Source organism: Lithobates pipiens, unplaced genomic scaffold (assembly GCF_037356315.1).
Source record: "Lithobates pipiens isolate NorthernLeopardFrog02 unplaced genomic scaffold, aLitPip1_a1.2 Scaffold_19, whole genome shotgun sequence".
Classification (NCBI taxonomy): domain Eukaryota; kingdom Metazoa; phylum Chordata; class Amphibia; order Anura; family Ranidae; genus Lithobates; species Lithobates pipiens.
Genome location: NW_027507764.1, coordinates 496,489,166 through 496,512,424, shown reverse-complemented (window position 1 = coordinate 496,512,424; position 23,259 = coordinate 496,489,166). Strand labels below are relative to the sequence as shown.

Below are 23,259 nucleotides of genomic sequence, written 5' to 3'. Positions count from 1 at the left end.
TCTTACAAAGTTAAAATCATTATTTTTTGGTAGAAAACTACTTGGAACCCCCAAACATTACATATATTTTTTTTAGCAGAGACCCTAGGGAATAAATGGAGATTGTTGCAATATTTTATGTCACACTGTATTTGCGCAGCGGTCTTTCAAACGCAATTCTTTTTAGGAAAAAAATCACTTCAATGAATTAAAAAAAAAAAAAGTAAGGTTAGCCCAATTTTTTTGTATAATGTGAAAGATGATGTTACGCCGCAAGAAGCGTGATCTTTATTCTAAGAAAAAAAAATAGTGATTCTCATTTTAGCCAGAATCGTGCAGCTCTAGTAGGGATCCAGAGAATTTATATTATCGTCATCGACAGAGTTAAGAAAAAGTTCATCCTCACTGAAAATACATTGTCAGATGCCTCTCAGGGGATTCTGTGTTGCTTTCAGCTGAATCTATAGTAATCGAACAATATTAGAATTACAAGGATAGCTTGCACTTTGGTCTTCTTTAAAATTTTCCTTATTACATTTCTGTATAGATAAAGTTGTGTCAAAGTCCTGCACCGCAACTGCCACTATGAAAGCCTATGACACGCAGAGCATTCGCTATGTGAGGTGCAGCTTATGACAAATTATGGAACCAGTGTGGTGACATCCAGGGTTAAAGCAATGTTTTGGTATTCAAGCTCCAAGTTTGTACAGTAATCTATGCAATGGAAAATGTAAGCAGACATTTTGAGTTTCAAGAGCCAGGAATGACTAAATGCTGATTCTGTTTTTTCATTTTCTGAGAACAGTTGTTAGCCCCTTCATTCTTACACATCACATATTCAAAATTTTGGTGCTTTCCTGAATTGCCTGCATATTCGTCAGAGAGCGTTATTAGACACAAAGTGAGTAAATATGTCACACCGTGGTCTATTATAAAGTTTACATACAGTATACTGGAAGGAGCTGACATTGAGAGAGACCAGCTACCATTACAGCTATATTCCAGAATAAAGCACAATAAATTTGGCTGACCGCTTCTTTTCTTATAGGTGCGATGGAATGACGACAATGTCACATATGAATTACACCAGAGAGAGAAATATTTAAGGTTCCCCTTTGTCATCGATCAGAAAGGAGATATTAATGTAACAGAGCCTCTGGACAGAGAGGAGCGTGAACAGGTAATACGTATAGACAATGCATGTGTAAAGGAAAAATAAGGATTGACATAGGCGTTTGCAATATCAGCAAAAAACTAAATTTTTTTGTGATAATTTAACTTTTTTTATTTTTTTACTGACTGGAATGCTGAGGGTGCAACAGATAGACTGTATCAGTTATACAATTTTTTTGCAGATTCAGGAAATAAGAACCACATGGCACAATAAATATGTTTACATACAGTATAAAGTATATAATACTTAAAGTGGAGGTTCACACAGAAATTGAACCTCCGCTTTTCGGAACCCTCCCCCCCTCTGGTGTCACGTTTGACACCTTTCGGGGGGGGGGGTGCAGATACCTGTCTAAGACAGGTATTTGCTCCCACTTCCCATCCCGCCGCTCTCTCAGCTGGGACACACACGGGTCACAGAGACAGCGCGGACCATTCTCATTGCGCTGCGCGACTCGCGCATGTGCAGTAGGGAACTGGGAAGTGAAGCCGCAACACTTCACTTCCTGATTCCCTCACCAAGAATGGCGCCGGCAGCAGCCGAGAGCCGAGCGATTGCTCGGCTTTGGCTGCCGACATTGCTGGACTCCAGGAAAGGTAAGTGTCCATTTATTAAAAGTCAGCAGCTGCAGTATTTGTCGCTGCTGGCTTTTAATAAAAAAAATTTAGGTGAACTCCCTCTTTAAAGTATAACTAAAGGCAAAACTTTTTTTTTTAGTTTTGGGGTAGAGTGGAGAGGGATTAGAACAACTATCAGTTTTTATTGCAGCCTGTGCCCCCGTTAAGGAGATTCACCTCCCCTCTATCTGTCCTGTTTACCATTATCATTGAAAGTAAAAGAAAGGAAAATAAATTACCCAAATTTTGAGTTGTCCCCAGAAAAGTAATAGAGAGGAAATCTTCCAATGGGGACACTAGTTCTGGTGACCTGTGGGGCCCCAAGGAATTTGCTTGATTTACAAGGATTTTCTCTCACTTTCTGTTTGGCTATGGGACAGGAAGTGAAGGAAAATCTCTGCAATGGGACATAGATTGGAAGAAAAAAAATCTGACAGGGATTTTAACCCACCTTTGTTGTATCCAAAATTAAAAAAAATAAAGTTTTGCCTATAGTTCTACTTTAATATATTTATTACAACTGTTAAAGCATAACTAAACCCTGAGCAAGACTCCTTGCCTAGAGTTTAATACGGACATTTTTTTTCAAATAAGTTATTTTTTGTTACTTGAAGCCCATGCAGCTTTTCTTCTAGGACCTTCATCTCCATGCACCAGTGCCCTACATCTAAAACAGGCCATTGATTATGCGATTTCCTTTTCTGCAATAATGGGTTGCAGGAAAGAAAGTTGCTCAAGTCCCCATCAACACAGTGTTGATGGGGAAATCCCTCCCGTGAAGCTATTGTGTTCTCCCAGCAGGGGGGGGGGGGGGGGGTACGGCAAACCGTCCCTGCCAGGAGAATGGAGAACACAGTGATTACTGTTAGTGGCTATAACCACTGACAATAATCACATTCTAAAAATCCGACATGCTGGTTGTACCCAAATCGAATGGTGGATCGACTTGTGTACAATCAGCCCACCCATAGATAGACTGAATCTTGGCTGGTCCCTGCTTAACCGGCCAATATTTAATCCATCTATGGCCAGCTTAAGTTTAAAGATAGGAAAGTTAGAAAAGTAATTAAACAATTAAAGCACACAATTATAAAATACGACATACTGTATGTATATCTAAAATTGTTTTATAACGTCAGAACCGTGTATTTTTTTTTGTGTGTGGTTAAAGAATTGTAAAGTTACGCAACCCTATGCCTTGAGGCTTTTCTTATCTTCCTGTGAACCTTTTAGATAATATATGGTCGACCCGTTAAATCATTAACTTCATTGTAATATACTAACCAAAGAATACATAGTATAAGCATTCAAAAAATATATTTGAAACTGAAACTAGAGAAAGAGCAAAATGTACTTATGGGTGAGGTCAATATGAATCATCGGTGAAGGAAAAGCAATACATTTGTCTTCCTCAGTATCTGCATGAGATAGTGTATTTGACCTTGTTCATTTGACATTGTAGTTAAAACAATTCCTATCGGTTTGTCTGAATTTTAAACATGGAATGTCAGAGCTCCTATATAATGCGTCTGCGCCTGTTTTTTAGTAATTATCATAATGCTATGAACAAAGAGGGTAAGGGGGCATCAACATATACAGTAAATTTACAAGATATACTACTCAATTTAACCAAACCTATTCATTCAGCATAGAAAAGTGGAAATATACACAACTGCTGATTATTTAATCAGAAGGCTTCATAATAATATATAGAGTATGTCCAAAAATAAAAGATCATAGTTCTTGCCGTGGTCAAATGACTCTTTTAACAATCATGACTGATCCCTGGTTCAATATGTAAAGAATGCTAAATTATATCTGAACCAAAAAAAAAAATTATATATTGCAGCATTCCAATAGAGACGTATCACCTTGATAAAGAGGACAGCATGTGCCTCTGAAATGTCAGTGTATCTGTACTGATAATGGACTTCAGTAAATTTTACTGTGTGGTTTTGCATTTGGCTTGCTGGCTGTTTTCTTCTATGGACTTATAGAGAACCAGTTTAGCCATTCACTTACTCACGTACTAACAAGCATATATCCTGTGCTAAATTCACCCCAATCAACCCTTGGAGCCACACTGCAAGGGTGTTTTTTTTAAATACCTGGAGTTGAGCTTTAAGCTGACAAAAGTTTCTCAGTTTCACATGTATCGTTGCACCTGTAGGAGATGTAGGAATTACTTGTCCAGGTCTTCCCAAGTTCAGCCCCGCGGCCATGAACACAACAGGCTCATTAACTCTTCTCCAAAAAACAGTCTAGAGGATGTTGTTTTTGTTTTTTGGAGACCTTGAATAGGGATGAGGGTAGTGGTGGAGTACTCCAGGATAAGAATTATTTACACTGAGGACTTAATCTTCCTTTCGCTTTACGTAGTAGTAGAACCAGTAGAGCTCTTCATGGCACCAGCCGGTGTCCCGTTTAACAGACCTACAGCTGACTATAACTAGGTACCAGAGGAGTAGCTAGAGCACAAGGTCCCCAAGTTCCAATAATGTCTGTACTCACAAGTCCCACCAAAAATGGCCATGTCCCCATTGGCCTGGGCCACTGGCCCCTAAAATAACTTTGTATAAATATAGGGGGAGTATCCCACAAGTTGAAGGGAAAGGGAGATAAATTAACAGTGCCATGTGGCATTCCACATATTGGCGATTATGTACAAATAAATACAGCTCCTTGAAAAAGTATTCATACCCCTTGAAATTTTCCACATTTTGTCATGCTACAACCAAAAACGTAAATGTATTTTATTGGGATTTTATGTAATATACCAACACAAAATGGCACATAATTGTGAAGTGGAAGGAAAATGATAAATTGATTTCTAATTTTTTTACACATAAGAATCTGACAAGTGTGGTGTGAATTTGTATTCAGCCCCCCTGAGTCAATATTTTGTAGGACCACCTTTCACTGTGAATAACAGCTGCAAGTCTTTTTGGGAATGTCTCTACCAGCTTTGCACATTTCTTCTTTGCAAAATAGCTCAAGCTCTGTCAGGTTAGATGGAAAGCATCTGTGAACAGCAATTTTCAAGTCTTGCCACAGATTCTCAACTGGATTTAGATCTGGACTTTGACTGGGCCATTCTAACACATGAATATGCATCCATTGTAGCTCTGGCTGCATGTTTAGGGTCATTGTCCTGCTGCAAGGTGAACCTCCGCCCCAATCTCTAGTCTTTTGCAGACTCTAACAGGTTTTCTTCTAAGATTGCCCTGCGTTTGGCTCAATCCATCTTCCCATCATCCCTTTGACCAGCTTCCCTGTCCCAGCTGAAGAAAAGCATCCCCACAACATGATTCTGCTACTACCATGTTTCACGGTGGGGATGGTGTGTTCATGGTGATGTGCAGTGTTTTCCACCACACATAGCATTTTGCTTTTAGGCCAAAAAGTAAAATTTTCGTCTTATCTGACCCAAGCCCCCTTTTTCCACATGTCTGCGGTGTCCTCCACATGGCTTCTCCCAAACTGCAAACAGGACTTCTTATGGATTCTTTCATCAATGGCTTTCTTCTTGCCACTCTTCCATAAAGGGCAGATTTGTGGCGTGCACGACTAATAGTTTTTCTGTGGACAGATTCTCCCACCTGAGCCATGGATCTCTATAGCTCCTCCAGAGTTACCATGGACCCTTTTGCTGCTTCTCTGATTAATGCTTGCCCGGTCTGTCAGTTTAGGTGGATGGCTGGGCCATGTCTTGGCAAGTTTGTAGTTGTGCCATACTCTTTCCATTTTCAGATGATGGATTGAATAGTGCTTTGTGAGATCTTCAAAGCTTGGGATATTTTTTTTTTATAACTAAAGCCTGCTTTAAACTTCCCATAACTTCATCCCTGACATGCCAGGTGTGTTCCTTGGCCTTTGTGATGCTGCTTGTTCACTAAGGTTCTCTAAAAAAACTTTGGAGGGCTTCACAGAACAGCTATATTTACTGTATACTGAGATTAAACTACATGCAGGTGGACTCTATTTACTAATTAGGTGACTTCTGAAGGCAATTGGTTCCACTAGATTTTAGTTAGGGGTATCAGAGTAAAGAGGATTGAATACAAATGCACGCCACACTTTTCAGATATTTATTTGTAAGAGATGTTGAAAAACATTTATCATTTTCCTTCCACTTCACAATTATGTGCCACTTTGTGTTGGTCTATCACATAAAATCCCAATAAAATACATTTATGTTTTGTGGAAAATGTCAATGGGTATGAATACTTTTGCAAGGCAGTGGAAAAATCAAGACTCTTTGTAAACAATATTACACATGTGCAGAACAGAAACATTTGTTTTATTTCAGATTTGTTATGTTACTAATTTCATTTTGTTATGGACTTCGTTTCGTTTGGTTTTAGAATTAGTTTCGGCTCATTTTTTTTTTCGTTTAAAATTTGTTTTGTTTTCGTTAAAATTAGTTTAGTTTATTCATTTTCTAACTAATTCCAACTTTTCAGAATGATTAGAATTTCGGTTGAAAAAGATTAAAATTCTGTGTGAATAATAGCTGGTTGTTAAGCAGGGGATAGAGAAGCTAGCTGCCCACATCCTTAACAACCATGCCTCATCATCTGTCAGCGGGCTTCCCCACTGACAGATGATTGTAAAGAAGAAAAAAAAAACAGGCATTGCCCTGCAATAGAAAAATGTGTAAAAAAATGGTGTGGACCCCCCCCCCCCCCCGGTCTGATATTTTATGAGTTTAAGGGGAACCCCATGCCTAAATTAAAAAGCGACCCCCCCAAAATCCATAAGCGACCCCATCCCCACAGCCCCCAGATCCTGCCCCCCCCCATGTGAATGAGTATTGGGTAAATATTATCAAAAAAGTAAAGTGTCAAAAAGTAATAAAAACAATTATTTTATTAAAAAATGTGGAATTCTATATAAATCCACTGTCAATCATGCCACCCGCTGAACACGAAAAATAGAAAAAATCAAACGCTCCATGTGCCTCATGCCAAATGCCCACTCTGCTCTATTTTTTTATTTTTTAACAAAAGAATTGTCAAAAACTTGTCATTTGTTTTTATTACTTTTTGACATTTTTGACAATTCCTTTATTAAAAAAACAAAAAATAGTGTCCCTCAATGTAAATCCAGATGGATGAGATGCAGGTCTCCCTGGTTTGGCAGAATGTTGTTTGGGTGTAGACCACTGGGCCCTTCAGAGCCTGCCTCTCTGGGATAGGCTGGGGCTGCATCAATATTCATGCTGCCATCTGCATAGCTTCACACCTACTATCCAGAAACCTCTCAAGTCTCCTGGATACAGGGGAAGCTATAGACCAGACTGACAGCCGCTGAACACACTGAGTAGAACTAACTAGCAGATTAAAGCTTCACCGAGTAGTATATGCTTTTTCCTGCCAAATAATTGCAAAATTGCATTAACTAAAATCATAAACTTAATCTAAAAGCTATCTAATTATCCTAGCACCTACCTAAGAGGGTTCTATACACACAATACAAAGTTGATTTATAATTTGCATATACTATATACCGTATATACTCGAGTATAAGCCGAGATTTTCAGCCTCTTTTTTGAGGCTGAAAGTGCCCCCCTCGGCTTATACTCGAGTCATCGCTGTCTGCCCGCTCGATCAGCGTGTCGAGCAGACAGACAGCGGCCATTCTATAATTCAAAAGCCGCGCCTCCGGCTCCGCCTTCGCCTGTGATAGGCGGAACACTGAATTTCCCAGCAGCCTGTGTTCCGCCTATCACGGACATCGTATCATCCTCGTACTACGGACGAGGATGATACGATGTCCGTGATAGGCGGAACACAGGCTGCTGGGAAATTCAGTGTTCCGCCTATCACAGGCGAAGGCGGAGGCGCGGCTTTTGAATTTTACAATGGCCGTCGAGGCGCCGACGAAGAGGGCACGGGACGGAGGCAAGGCAAGGCAAGGCACGGCACGGCACGGGACGGGACGGGACGGGACGGGACGGAGGCAAGGCAAGGCACGACACGGGACGGAGGCAAGGCACGGCACGGGACGGAGGCAAGGAGGCAAGGCACGGGACGGAGGCTCGGGACAAAGGCTCGGGACACAGGTAGGCTGGACACACACACACACACACACACACACACACACACACACACACACACACACACACACACACACGGATGGAGACACACACACACAGGGATGGATGGATGGATGGAGACACACACACACAGGGATGGATGGATGGAGACACACAGGGATGGATGGATGGATGGATGGACACACACACACACAGGGATGGATGGACGGACACACAGGGATGGACGGACACACAGGGATGGACGGACACACAGGGATGGACGGACACACAGGGATGGACGGACACACACACAGGGATGGACAGGCATGTCTCACCCTCGGCTTATACACGAGTCAATAAGTTTGCCAGTTTTTTTGGGGGTAAATTGGGGGCCTCGGCTTATATTCGGGTCGGCCTATACTCGAGTATATACGGTACTGTATCCTGTATGTGTAATTCAAGAAGTTCTTTTGAAGACTGTTACTCCTCGAAGAAGAATATAGCATCTTATGCAGTCATAATAATGTGTATTAATAAATATAATTGCGGGATTTCTATTGGCCCCTTTAAAAAAAATGTTGCTTCTCAATATAAATCACATCTTAAATATTTTCCAAAGCGACTGGCACATAGATATTATCAAAACAATCAACATACACTAAAACATCTTCATTTATTTGTTTTATCTAAAAAATCTTCTAAAAACTCTAAAGCTCAAATTTAAAGCTCATATCTGGAAACATTTAAAAAAATGTATATTCAGTCTTACATACGCTTATAGTGCAAATAAAGGCAAAACTTGTTTTTCATTTTGGATAGAGTGGAGATGCAGGTTTTTATTGCGGCCTGTGCCCCTGTTAGAGGGATCCGCTCTCTCTATTATTCCAGATTGCCATTATCACCAAAAGTGAAAGTAAGAAAATTACACATTTTGTGTTGTCCCTAGAACAGAAAAAGTGGGGATATCTTCCAATGATGACACTAGTTCCGGTGACCCTGGTGAGAACCAGGGATTCCCTCACTTTAGAGGAATTCTCTCTTACTTCATGTTTTGGCTAAGAGAGAGGAAGTGAATGGAAATATCCCCAATGGAACACAGATGGCAAAAACAACCCTTGCTTACTCTATCAAAAATGGAATAAAATGTTTTACCTGTGTTCTACTTTAACTGTGTCTTTTAAAAAGACTTCCTAGCTAAAGACATGTAAAAGCATTGACATTAACTACATATGATTTTTTTTGTACCGAATTTCACTTAACAGTGACTTGTATTTTTTTTCAGTACGTCTTTTATGCCTTGGCAAAAAACATTATTGGAGCTCCTGTGTCTAGACCCCTGGAAATTGTGGTAAATGTAGCTGATGTCAATGACAACCCGCCAGTGTGTCCATCAGAAATGACTATATTTGAAGTGCAGGAAAATGAAGGCGCTGGTACGTTCTAAAAATTTCAAATAAATTGTTCTTCCTTTATAATCTTTAGTTTAATTGGACCAACCTATCAGAATAAATGTCAATTTTCCAGTATCTAATAAAAGACCCTTGTGAGTTAACACCTATGCTTACTTACAAATATTTTTTTTATTTTTGCCTGATTTGGGCAAATATGGACTTCTATGATTAAATACCGAAACAAAGGTAATGGAGTACAGGCAGAGGGGGGCAAAGCAAGTATCTAGCACAACCCAATCCTACAAATCTTTTTCTTTATTGTAAGAACATTAAAAAGCAATCCTCTAACATGTTTCTGCCTCAAAAGGGCCTTCATCATAACTGCATTGCAGAGGACACAGACCTCAATTTAAAAGCAACCACCTGCTATGGGTGGGAGCAATCCTGATTGCTCACATACTGTAAGTATCCTTAAACAATGGTAAGCTATTATTCACTAATTGTTTCCAAAAATCAAGAGGAGGGGCAGATTTTTTCCAGTGCATCGTTATTGCCTTTCTAGTATAGAGGAGAAGCAAACTAACCTGGGTGTCTACCGTGGAGATTACATTTTCCATGTGCCCCAATAAGCAAATTGCAATAGTAGGCCTCAGGGTGATAGATATGACAATCAAACAGTCAATTATATCCAGTACCTATCTCCAGAACCCAGGAGGACAGCAGGTGAGGTGTGTAGTTGGTTTTTCATCTCAATCCGTTCAGAGTAACTGTTCCACAACCATGGGAGTATCCTGAGGAAATTAACTATGGAAAGCATGGGAGAGCTGCATATAATGGAAGAAATATTTGACAAGAACATTCAATTCCGGTTGTGGTAAGGAAATTAGAGAGCCACGATGCACTACCCGAGAGACCGTTTTTATTTAATTTTTTTGCCCAGGCTCCCAGATTAGGGATCATATTTAGGAGGAATAATAAAGGGTTGAACAATAGGAGAGCAGGTTCACTTGCTAAACCCGCCTTCCAGGCCGGGATAGTGGCAATCATAAAAGAAGTTAAGGGGTAAGGAGCCCTAGAACCCCCAAGTAGTAGGAACTGGAGAGAATCAATTGAATGAACCACTGATGCCTCTAACAATGTAGAGGAATTGGATTTATCTGTGTTCACCCACCATGCAGCTATAACTAATTGCATGTCCAGAAAATATTTATAGCAATACGAGAAAGTTTATACCCCTTGGGATGTAGGGCACATAAGGATGAACAATTTATATCTAGGAGATTGAGAGCCCACAGAAAAGAGGAGATAAGACCATGTAAATGTGTAAAAAAGGATTTGGGTGTCCATTGTGGGGAATTAGGAAAAATGTAAATTTAGGAAGAATATTAATTTTAATCAGATCATCAACCCATTGCAGCTGCATATTAGGGGAAAGTGCAGCACAAGCCACAGGATCTACTGGGGACAATAGGCATTTGGCCCAATTAACCTTGAGCCCCATAAATACTGAATAGGAGTTTAATGCTTAGAGGGCTCCCTGAAGTAAGGGACAGCATCATTCAAAAACTAGCAGTAAGTCATCTGCATCTGTACAGGGCCAACCTCTCCTCCAGCCAGCCAATCTGAAGACCCTTGATATGGGGAGAGGTACGAATGGCCTCAGCCACTGGTTCAATCGTTATGGTAAAAAGGGCTGGCAACCCTGTAGAGTGTGCCTATTTAGTTGGAAAGGAGCTGACAGCTTTCCCCCCAATCTAACTGAGGATGTAGAATTTTTAAGTAATTTTAACCAGGTAATCAAAACCAGTGGGAATCCCATCCTTCAGAGAACCTCCCATAGAAAAGGCCACTCTACTGTATCGAAAGTAGGGATGAGCCAAACACCCCTCAGTTCGGTTTGCACCAGAACATGTGAACAGACAAAAAAATTTGTGCAAACATGAGAACACCATTAAAGTCTGTAGGACACGAACGTGAAAAATCGAAAGTGTACATTTTAAAGGCTTATATGCAAGTTATTGCCAAAAAGTGGGGACCAGGGTACTGCCCCAGGGGACATCAATGTAAAAAAAAGTTTTTTCAGGAGAAGTGATTTTAATAATGCTTAAAGTGAGACAAGAAAAATGAAATATTCCTTTCAATATCGTGCCTGGGGGTTCCCTTAGTCTACCTGTAAAGTGGCACATACAGTGGTGTGAAAAAGTGTTTGCCCCCTTCCTCATTTCCTGTTCCTTTGCATGTTTGTCACACTTAAGTGTTTCGGAACATCAAACCAATTTAAACAATAGTCAAGGACAACACAAGTAAACACAAAATGCAATTTGTAAATGAAGGTGTTTATTATTAAAGGTGAAAAAAAATCCAAACCATCATGGCCATGTGTGAAAATGTGATTGCCCCCTTGTTAAAACATACTATAACTGTGGTTGTCCACACCTGAGTTCAATTTCTCTAGCCACACCCAGGCCTGATTATTGCCACACCTGTTCACAATCAAGGCATCACTTAAATAGGAGCTGCTTGACACAGTAAGGTCCACCAGAAGATCCTTAAAAGCTACACATCATGCCGAGACCCAAAGAAATTCAGGAACAATTGAGAAAGAAAGTCATTGAGATCTATCAGTCTGGAAAGAGTTATAAAGCCATTTCCAAAGCTTTGGGAATCCAGCGAACCACAGTGAGAGCCATTATCCACAAATGGCGAAGACATGGAACAGTGGTGAACCTTCCCAGGAGTGGCCGGCCGCCCAAAATTACCCCAAGAGCGCAGCGACGACTCATCCAAGAGGTCACAAAAGACCCCACAACAACGTCCAAGGAACTGCAGGCCTCACTTGCCTCAGTTAAGGTCAGCGTTCATGCCTCCACCATCAGGAAAAGACTGGGCAAAAATGGCCTGCATGGCAGAGTTCCAAGGAGAAAACCACTGCTGAGCAAAAAGAACATCAAAGCTCGTCTCAATTTCTCCACAACACATCTTGATGATCCCCAAGACTTTTGGGACAACATTCTGTGGACCGATGAGACAAAAGTGGAACTCTTTGGAAGGTGTGTGTCCAAGTATATCTGGCGTAGAAGGAACACTGCATTTCATAAAAAGAACATTATACCAACAGTAAAATATGGTGGTATTAGTGTGATGGTCTGGGGCTGTTTTGCTGCTTCAGGACCTGGAAGACTTGCCGTGATAAAAGGAACTATGAATTCTGCTGTCTACCAAGAGATCCTGAAGGAGAATGTCCGACCATCTGTTCGTGTACTCAAGCTGAAACGAACTTGGGTTCTGCAGTAGGAGAAGGATCCTAAACACACCAGCAAGTCCACCACCGAATGGCTGAAGAAAAACAAAATGAAGACTTTGGAGTGGCCTAGCCAAAGTCCTGACCTGAATCCTATTGAGATGTTGTGGTATGACCTTAAAAAGGCCGTTCATGCTCGAAAACCCTCTAATGTAACTGAATTAGGACAATTCTGCAAAGATGAGTGGGCCAAAATTCCTCCAGGATGCTGTAAAAGCCTCATTGCACGTTATCGCAAACGCTTGGTTGCAGTTGTTGCTGCTAAGGGTGGCCCAACCAGTTATTAGGTTTAGGGGGCAATCACTTTTTCACACAGGGCCATGATGGTTTGGATTTTTTTTCACCTTTAATAATAAACACCTTCATTTACAAATTGCATTTTGTGTTTACTTGTGTTGTCCTTGACTATTGTTTAAATTGGTTTGATGTTCCGAAACACTTAAGTGTGACAAACATGCAAAGGAACAGGAAATGAGGAAGGGGGCAAACACTTTTTCACACCACTGTATTTCTCATGTGTTTTAAAATAAAATTTCCAAAGAAAAAAATTTAATTTACCGCTTGCCGACTGCCTCACGCCGATATACATCAGCAGAAGGGCTCATACAGGCAAACTAACGTACCTGTATGTTGCTCTTTAAGAGGCCTCGATCGCCATGGGGATACCCGTGATCGTCTCACGGGGAGGAAGAACGGGAGATGCTAATGTAAACAAGCATCTCCCCATTCTGCATAGGGACAGTGTCACTGATCTCTGCTCCCTGGGATTAGGAGCAGAGATCAGTGATGTGTCACACATAGCCACGCCCCCCCGCAGTTAGAAACACTCCCCAGGGCACACTTAACCCATACACTGCTCCCTAGTGGTTAACCCCTTCACTGCCACTGTTATTTACACAGGAATCAGTGCATTTGTATAGCACTGATTGCTGTATAAATGACAATGATCCCAAAAATGTGTCAGAAATGACCAATGTGTCCGCCATAATGTTGCAGTCACGATAAAAATCACTTATCGCCGCCATTACTAGTAAAAAAAAATTATTAATAAAAATGGCATAAAACTATCCCCTATTTTATAGACGCTATAACTTTTGCGCAAACCAATCTATATACGCTTATTGCAATTTTTTTTACCAAAAATATGTAGAAGAATATGTATTGGCCTAAACTGAGGAAAAAAATTGTTTTTTTTATATATTTTTGGGGGATATTTATTATGCAAATTGTAAAAAACATTTTTTTTTCAAAATTGTCGCTATTTTTGTTTATAGCGCAAAAAATAAAAACCGCAGAGGTGATCAAATACCACAAAAAAAGCTCTATTGGTGGGAAAAAAAAGACGTCAATTTTGTTTGGGAGCAAAGTCGCATGTCCGCGCAATTGTCAGTTAAAGCGACGCAGTGCCGAATCGCAAAAAGTGCTCTGGTCAGGAAGGGGGTAAATTCTTCCGGGGCTGAAGTGGTTAAAATTGCTTGCGGCTGTAATGTATTGCCAGGTCCTGGCAAAATAGATAAAAATTTATGAAAAAAAAATGGCGTGGGTCCCCCCCCCCCCCCAGTCCATACCAGGCCCTTCAGGTCTGGTAAGGAAATTAAGGGTAACCCCACTTCAAAATTTAAAAAACTGCGAGGGGTCCCCCCAAAATCCATACCAGGCCCTTCGGGTCTGGTATGGATTTTAAGGGGAACTCCACACCAAAATGTAAAAAAATAACAAAAAAAACAGCATTATATAGTGTGGGACGTGGACTTAGTTCCCTGAGACCATGATTGGCCAAAGGCTCCCTACCTTTGGTCAATTATGGCTCTCGCAGCAGAGCGCGCTGTGATTGGCCAAAGCGTGCAGGTCAAGCGTATGTTTTGGGCAATCATCAGACATCAATGTAGTGCGATCTCGCAGTGCATTATGGGGTGTCCCATGGCACTCAAATTTGCAGTGAATGCCCATAATATTCACTGTTCGTCCAACGAGCTCATCCCTAATCGAAAGCCATCTCGATATCTAGGGAGGCCACTGTCCTGGAACTATATTAGTGTGTTGAGCATGTAAGTTGGTAAAAAGTCTGTGCAGGTTGATATCTGTAGCCCTGTGAGTCATAAAGCCTGTTTGTTCTGAGTCAATAATCAAAGGTAGCAAGCATTGCAATCTAAAGGTGATCAATTTTGTTAAAATTTTTAAGTCATTATTAAGCAGAGCAACGGACCTGTAAGAGGCGCAAGACTTCGGGTCTTTGGGTGAATGAATGAAATACTTGTATAGCGCACAATGCGAACTGAATCGCCTCTAGGCTGGGTGACTTGTAGATCAGAACTATATGGACGTCACTGATCAAGGCTGGCAGAGACCCATCTGATAAACATTTTATTTATAATATTGCCAGGATCGGGGCTAGGAGATAACCATGAGTCTTATAAAACTCGATATAAAACTCGACCATACGGGCCTAGGGCCTTCCCTGTAGGGAAGAATTGTATGGCAGTCAATGCCTCTTTAGGAGAGATAGGGTATACTAGTTCTGCACGCTCCTCATATGACAGCCATCCAAGTGCCATAAGATCCAACAAAGTAGACAAGTCACTAGGGTCAAATTTCAGAGGGAAGAGTAGTGGTATAAAGGGAGCTATAAAACTGATGGAAAGCTTCTAGTATGTTTTCTGGGGAGGAAATAATGTCTCCTGTGGAAGTTGTAATTTCAGATATTAATGTGAGAGGGAGATCATGTTGAGCCAGCATTGCCAGCAGTTGACCATTTTTATTTCCCTCTTCAAAAAATTTCTGTTTTTGTACAGATCTAGTTGGGTAACCTCAGTCAAATGGAGGTGAAGCTCTCTTTGGGTAGCCATTAATAAATCAAAGTTACTGGTGCTAGGATCAGAGTTGTTATGCCCTGTACACACGACCGGTGTTCTGACAGAATTCCGCTGAAATTTTCTTGCGTACACACGATCATACCAAAATCGTCAAGAACGCAGTGATGTACGGGACTAGAAAAAGGAAGTTCAATAGCAGTAGCCAATAGTGTCCATCTCGTACTTGCTTCAGAGTATGCGTCGTTTTTGGTTTGTCGGAACAGCATACAGATGAGCGGCTTTCCCGATAGGAATTGGTTCCGTCTGAAATATTTAGAACATGTTCTATTTCTAGGTCTGTCAGAATTTTCGAAAAGAAAAGTCAGATGAGGCATACACACAATCGAAATATACGATGAAAAGCTTCCGTCCAGTTTTTTCTGTTGGACATTCCGCTCGTGTGTACGAGGCATAAGAGTCCATCTGAGACTCTGTTGGAGAGACTGAGTGGCAGTTGACTAGTATTGCTGCACCTCAGCTATTGCAGAGATATGCTGGCCCCCAGGTATAAGCTTCGAAGGCATCCCAGGTAATATCTGTAGAGGACAACCCTCTATTATTTTCCCAATATTCTGATAGTAAAGGTCATTATAGACGAATGGGAGACCCAATGAGGCCCCAGTTGCCACAATGATGCATTATTTTTTGAGATGGTGCGAATGACCAGGGCTAGGGGATAATGATACGATAATCCACTGGGCAAGTACGAAGCCTCTATTATATCCGCCAGAAGAGAGGGATTAGCAAAAGCAAGATGAACGCATAAGGTAGTCTCACAAGAGTTAGAGAAACAGGAGTAGGAGAGAAAAGTTGGATTCTTCCACTGCCAGACTTCTGTGAGCCCAGGCAGACAGGTCATTGGAAAAATATTTGGGCGGTGTGAGTCTATCTAGATCTGGGGATTTATGAGGATGGACACACCCCTGGCAAAGGTAAAATAAGTGGTGTGGAAGGCTTTATGAACCCAGGTTTTTTTAATGCCAATAATTTGCCAAGAGGAACCATAGCTGGGGTAGAGGTGTCTGAAAAATTGTAGGAGTCTACAGGACAAAAAGGGACATCCAAGAAGCAGCAATGCAGTATCAAGCCCACACAAAACCACAAACAAAATAAGCACCCAATAAGTACCAAGGTGCATACCCTGCATGTTACTAATACCACCCTAAAAAGAACAAGGGGGGGAGTAGAAAGAGGCCTATACCCAAAACAACAACCAAAAACTGGTAGTAGTAATGTACTATGTCCAGTAGTAGATCACACTAATAAGTTCCCCGATTACCAGGTTTAGAACCAAGCGGATGGACCATTGGGACTCCAGGAGTGAGAGGGGTGTTGGTGAGGTGAGAAAGTGGCAGTCCAAATGTAGCACTTTGGTAGACAGTAGTTCGTAAACAGAACCTGTAGTGAGGCAAAACTGGTGGGACACTACTGTCAGTTCCTTCCCAAGTTTGCCCAAATTGCGGCCCTGAACTACCTTAGCTTGAGGAAAGGGCTGCGTCCTTGAAACTCATCCACATTTACCCCCTTTTTTGATGTGATACGATAAATGTGTCCCCACCATTAAACTTTGTGTAGTTTTATGGCTTATTGAGAGTTGCAACATTTTGAGTACCCATTTTTCACAGATTTTACTATCCAATAAATGTTTTTGGTAAGGTGTGCGTGCCTTCCATTTTTGTTCATTGCATTTTTCATGTTGTTCTTTACTGTGTTGCGATGCCAAGGAATGCATTTGTCACAGAGGGGGAGAATGTAGGCAGGTGCAGTCTATTTTCTCCACTGTAGGTAGTGCTCGATCGCAGCAGCATTGCAGTTGGAGGGGAAGTCAAGAGGAACATGGTTCCTCTATGGTTTCCTGTGTCACTGGGGAAGCTATCCGATTGCATGCTGCTGCCCCATAAGACTCTGGCAGCCATCTTGGGTGAGGCAGAGCCTATCTATTTTAAGACCAGGTCTTTTTTGGCACTTTTTGGTTACATGTAACACGCAGTTTTTTTTTGCTAGAAAATGTCTTAGACGCCCCAAGCCTTATAAATATTTTTTAAAGCAGAGGCCCTAGAGAATACATTGGTGGGTGCTGCAATTCTTAATGTCACAAGGTATTTGCTAAGTAGTTTTTCGAATACAATTTTTTTGGGACAAATACACATTTTGGAATTAAAATGCCCCAAAACACAATATAATACCCGATTGTTTAGTACATTGTTTATATATATATATATATAAAAGGGGGGCAGGGGAGCTTTACATTTTTCTTTTCAATTATTCATTTATTTTTTTATTTTTACTCTTTCCTAATTTTTCACTGTTCTGGTCTCTGTTTTCCTCTATGATCAGCCGGTGCAAAAGCGCTGGTTGGTTGATCGGGTGTCCCGGTGGGACGTTACAGCCCAAGAAAGCTGTTGAAGGTGGCAGGAAGGGGGGGCATCCTTTCCTGTTGCTTGTAAAAGAAATCCAAAAGCAACTTTCTGCAACTGGACTCTGAATGTTTACTGCCGTCACACCATTCTGCACCTCCCCACAAATTAATAACAAAAAATTGACAGAATTAACAAAATGGATGGCAGAGTGGCAATCCTAAATTATGTGGGAAATATGTTTATATGCCACCTTAGTGATAAGTAAATAAAAAATCCACTGTGCTGCTTTTTGCAGCAGCCTTCTACAGGATCAAGGAGCAGCCTTTCAACATCATGGTGGCGAAAGAGCAGCCTATATTTTAGTAATTCTGTGCAGGCTATAAAAGTAATAAAATTCTGACTAAAGCTCTAACCCTTCTATGCATTATCTAAAATTAATTACAATGTTTTAGCTGAAGTTTGGCTGAAATCAGCAGTAATAACACACACTATATTAACAAAATTATTGAGAAACCTCTGCCTATGTACGCACATGAACATTAATGACATCCCAGTCTCAGTCCGTAGGGTTCCATATTGAGTTGGCCCACCCTTTGCAGCTATAACAGTGGCTTGCACAGAGTCCTGCCTCAACCCAATAAAACACCTTTGGGATGAATTAGAGCGGAAACTGTGGGCCAGGCCTCTTTGTCCACATCAGTGCCTAACCTCACAATTGCGCTTATGGAAAAATGGTCAAACATTCCCATAGACATCCTTATAAACCTTGTGGACAGTCTTCCCAGAAGAGTTGAAGCTGTTATAGCTGCAAAGGGTGGGCCAACATAATATTGAACCCTACGGACTAAGACTGGGATGCCATTAAAGTTCATGTGCATGTAAAGGCAGGCTTCCCAATATTCTTTGTAATATAGTGTAACTCAAGTGATGGTGAAAAAGTTTGAGACAGTGGAAAACATGTGGTAAAAAAATATCTAATATCAGAGTTAATACTGTTTGAACATACAATACAGGATGAACAATAAAATAAACTATGGGAAAAGTGGAAGCGTTCATGTTAAAATACAAACAAACTGTGCTATGGATAAGGAAGGTAGAATCATAAAGCATTTAAAAAAAATGGTACCACAGCATAACCCTGATGTAAAAATACATGTATAGTTTATGAGACCTACATGCCTATAGCTGTGAAGCACTTGTGGGAGAAGAAATCATTACTTGGCCTAGGTTTGGAAACTCACCACAAAGATGGAAACCCCCCAGGAGAGGACATTCACTGGAATCAAGAAATTCAAATATGATAGGTCAAAGAGAGTTCCAAATGAAATATCCTTTCCTATCCCATCCTTTAGTCTTTGTTGTTCAACTGGTTACAATAAGCAGGGCAAATTACATCCAATACATTTTGGGGGCCACACAACCACCCTTCATCAGGGCTGCAGGTAGAAGATGTTAGAAACAACATTGGTCCCCAAAATGTATTGGCTGTCATTAACCCTGCTTGTTTTTCATTGGGCGCCCTCTTTGACCTCTTAAACGTAACAAATGATCCGTTCCACATATTCATAAACACAATTAATGGAGGTAACCAGAGACATGGAAAAGTTTACACTTATAATGCATTATAAAACTTTTAGATAGACATCAAATCCGCTGAGAGTATTTGCCTTATACAGTGCACACAGATGATTCTTAAATACACCACTTTTGTCTTCCAGCAAGCACTATTGGTTTGTTTATAGCCACTGACAATGATGAGCCAAATACAAGAAACTCGACTATCACATACAAACTACTGGAACAAATACCTTCAGAAAACTTGTTTTTAATCAACGAATACAGTGGTTCAGTCCAGCTAATTACTGGCGGGCTAGATATTCAAGACAACAACCAGTACAGGTTAAAAGTGAATGTTTCTGATGAAGGGAGGCCTGGTAAGTTTAACCATTTAAATAGAACTGTTTTCTGCATTGTATCATAATAGGGGTAATTTGAGTGGTGGCCTAGAGACTGGAGGGGGGGGTCCATACTATTGGTGATAAAATACTGACTTTATTAGTGACAAAATAAAAATATGGTGAGCACTTTCATTTAAATTCCATTCAAATTTGGAGTACACTGACACCCGATCAAATGTAATGTACAGGCAGGTCTCCCTCCTAGTCCTGCCCAGTGCCCAACCAGTCTATGTCTTTTCTGCGTGAGGCATCCCAGTCTTTTCTGCGTGATGCATCCCAGAGAAGAGGAGGCCCTGGACTGGGAGGGGGTGCGGAGGAGGTCCTAGACTAGAGAGTGCAGAGGAGGCCCTGGACTGTGGGTGCAGAGGAGGCTCTGGGCTGAGAGGGGGGTGCAGGGGAGGCCCTGGACTGGGAGGAGGGGGGTTAGAGGAGGCTCTTGACTGGGGGGTGTAGAGGTACCCTGGACTTGAAAAGTGGGGTTGATAAAGGACCTGGATTCTGAAAGCAGAGTGCAGAGGAGGCTCTTAAATTGGGGTGGGCTGTAAAGGAGGCCTTGGATTGGGAGAGGAGTGCAGAGGAGACCATTAACTAGGAAATGGTGGTTGGTGTGGCAAAGGCCTCTGGATGGGGGGGTACAGGGGAGATACTGGACTAGATGACGGGGTGCCTGGAGGTCCCAGATCAGGAGAGGTGGTGTCTGGAGGCCCTGGGCTGGGACAGCAGGTGTCTGCAGGCCCTGGACTATGAGAGGGGGATCGTGGAGGCCCTCTGGACTAGGAAAGAGGGTGCCTGAAGGACCTTCCAGCTTCAGGGAGAAAGAGCCTAGATTTAAAGCCTGGACTGTGGAAGAGCCTGCCTGGGCCCTGGAGGGTGAGTTCACAACATAAATGGGGACATTTACCAATTGTTTCAAGTAATGCCAAACAGGAGCAGAGAGACTGGTTATGTGATAGATTTATTAAAGGAGTACAGCCAAAGCCTGCTTAAGCCCTCTCTCGGCTGATGTCACAGAGTCGGTCCAGGCTGGGGAAAGATCGCACCCATATGGTTGGGATCTGCTCACATGCCTGAACCAGAACCCAGCTCAGCCTCTCAGCAAGCTGCTGAGAGCCTAAGCCGGTCACTCCCGCTCCCTTCACAGCCCAGCGTTTCCGTGAGCACCAGGGAGGGGAGGGGAGGAGAGGGGGCAGAGCAGAGACAGAGACTGACAGCCACCAGCTCTCTGCTCAGGGAGCACTGAGAACTGAGTGATCGGCAGTGTTTGATTACACATTTTTCAGCCTTAGAGCTGGAGGGGGACAGATGCAGCATCCACCTAGGTAGATATGATTCATAAAATTTTCCTTACTTCTCTTTTAATTACTCGACATCTCCTCTTTTTTTGCTATCTGGCCCACATGACAATTACGCCTCATTTGCATGGAGCATATGCTTCAATGCCCAGTGTGATGGCTGTGTACAGCATGGGGATACTTGTGTTCTGTGCATCCCTGTGCAGGCAGTCCAGTCAAAGTCGATTTGGATGCAGCAGCTGCTTGGACATAGTCGAATGTAAAAATTTAACATGCAGACAGGAAGGGATGCATGTATCCAAATGCACAGTGTCTGTATTCAGATCTGTGCACCCACTTCTACGAGTGAAGCTCTCTGGTGGATGCAGATGCAGCAAAAAGTGGCACAGCATACAGGACCTGTCTGAATTTATCGCTAGAGCAGACAGAACAGCTATGCATGGCAACCAATCAGCTCATAGCTTTCATTTTTAAAGCAGGACAAGCTGAAGATAGAAGCTGATTGGTTGCCATGCACAGCTATTCCAAAAAAACACAGATTCTGATCCTTTAAAGCATGTTATACAGCACAGTGCTTGTGCTGTGTAATTTGGCATCCTGTTAGACCTGTAATACCTGGCTGATCCTGCCTGGCTATACCCTCCCCTCTGCAAACAGATCACGATAATCATGACTGCCGAGCCCATGAAAATCGTGGTCTGTTTGCATGCCTCTGTCATCCGCAGCTTGCTCTTCTGTGTCTGTCTCCTCTGTACTCCCCCCTCCTTGCGTGTCACCTAGTGACAGTGCCATCTCAATCCCCCTCCTGCTGCAGGAATAAAAAATGTATCTATATACTATTGATTGTGTCTCCTAATACAGTGCCCCGCTGTCTCTGTGTTTCATTAAAAAATTACCTCCTTCATTATATTTCCCGGCATTCACATGACCGGCTGTGTCTCCTCTCTCCTCCTCACATCCAGTTGCCATCAGCGGGGAAACCTCGGCCCCACCCGCTGCTTCTGCAAGATGGTCAGAGAGGAGATTTAGCTGGTCACATGGGCGCTGGGAGCCGCTCTGAGATACGGTGGGATACGGTGAGATACGGTTAATGAAACACAGAGACAGGGGGGAACTCTATTAGGAGACAGAACAAACTACTGAAAGTGGGTTAACAACCACTTTAAGCCCCTCCAATCTGACCACACCCACAGTGTTGGCTTGGTATATAGCCAAAAGGTATATGGCTATATTATGGCTATATTGCCACATACGTTTTTTCTTTGGGGGTGGGGGGGGCAAAAAAATGTCCAGCCCTAGGTGCCAGATGTGCTAACTACGCCTCTGCACACCGCACTCACCGGACTCCAATGACCCTCCTATTGTACAGTAGAGAGGGGTCACTATCCCTTTGTGGGCCACCACGGGACCTCTCCTGACTTCCCAAAGGCTCCTGGCTTGGATCCAGTCCTCTCCTGTGAAAGGTCCCCAATGCTTCTCCATACAGTTCAATGGGCAATGGATGGGCATAAAAAAAGGAGAAAGGAAACCTCTCATAGTGTAAAATCTGTTTGCATTTTTTTAAAATTTAAGACATTAAAGATAAAAAAAAAACGCTGCCACTAGTAACCAGGCATGCCGGACTGGAAGTGACCCACTAGAACTAGAGGGAGGTTCTATATTCGCTAAATTTGATTGATATTATAGACTGCTCATTTTATTATTAATATGTCACTTTATAAGTTTTTGATCAAGTTGGAATAGCAAGCGTTGTTTATATGTGGTATTTCTCTGTACAGTTCCAGCAGGACCACAAACATCAGCTGCACAGTTACTGTGAGATTCACACATTTTGGGAGTGTATGATCATTTTTAAATAGATAGAGTGTATGAAAGGGTTTAAGGTGGTGCGGAGGCTTTTGGGTATATAATTTCCCATGCAGTACCTTGTGCTAGCATTCAAATTAAATCTTTTTTTTCTGTTTTGCAGCTCTTAGTACAATTTGTTGGATAACGATTAATGTTATTGACATCAACGACCACATTCCCATTTTTGAAAGGTCTGATGTAAGTGCCTTTTCTAAGCTTAGCATTCTTGTATATTTACACACATTTCTGTAAAATTAAAATTTTTATCTGACACGGATCTTCAGTAAATGCTATTATTTGGAGTGCTGCTCATCATCTGTCCATTGTGGTTTAAGCAATACAATCTGTAAGTCAATCACCCACTGTTCATAGGCTCATGAAGTACAGGGGCAAGGCACGCTGATAGCAAAACATTGTTTTTTTGTTTGTTTTTTTGTCCCTCCTGAGGAG

General features: G+C 41.9%; 1 protein-coding gene across 1 annotated transcript in view; it reads left to right on the top strand.

Annotated features, from left to right (window-relative positions):
• Positions 1 to 23,259, top strand: part of CDH17 (cadherin 17) — a 108,722-nt gene that overhangs the window by 60,866 nt on the left and 24,597 nt on the right. Inside the window, exons 7-10 of the mRNA XM_077493038.1 lie at positions 1,028 to 1,159; positions 9,090 to 9,240; positions 19,430 to 19,645; positions 22,931 to 23,007. Of these exons, the coding sequence (XP_077349164.1) occupies positions 1,028 to 1,159; positions 9,090 to 9,240; positions 19,430 to 19,645; positions 22,931 to 23,007 (576 nt within the window). The remainder of the gene's footprint in view (positions 1 to 1,027; positions 1,160 to 9,089; positions 9,241 to 19,429; positions 19,646 to 22,930; positions 23,008 to 23,259) is intronic.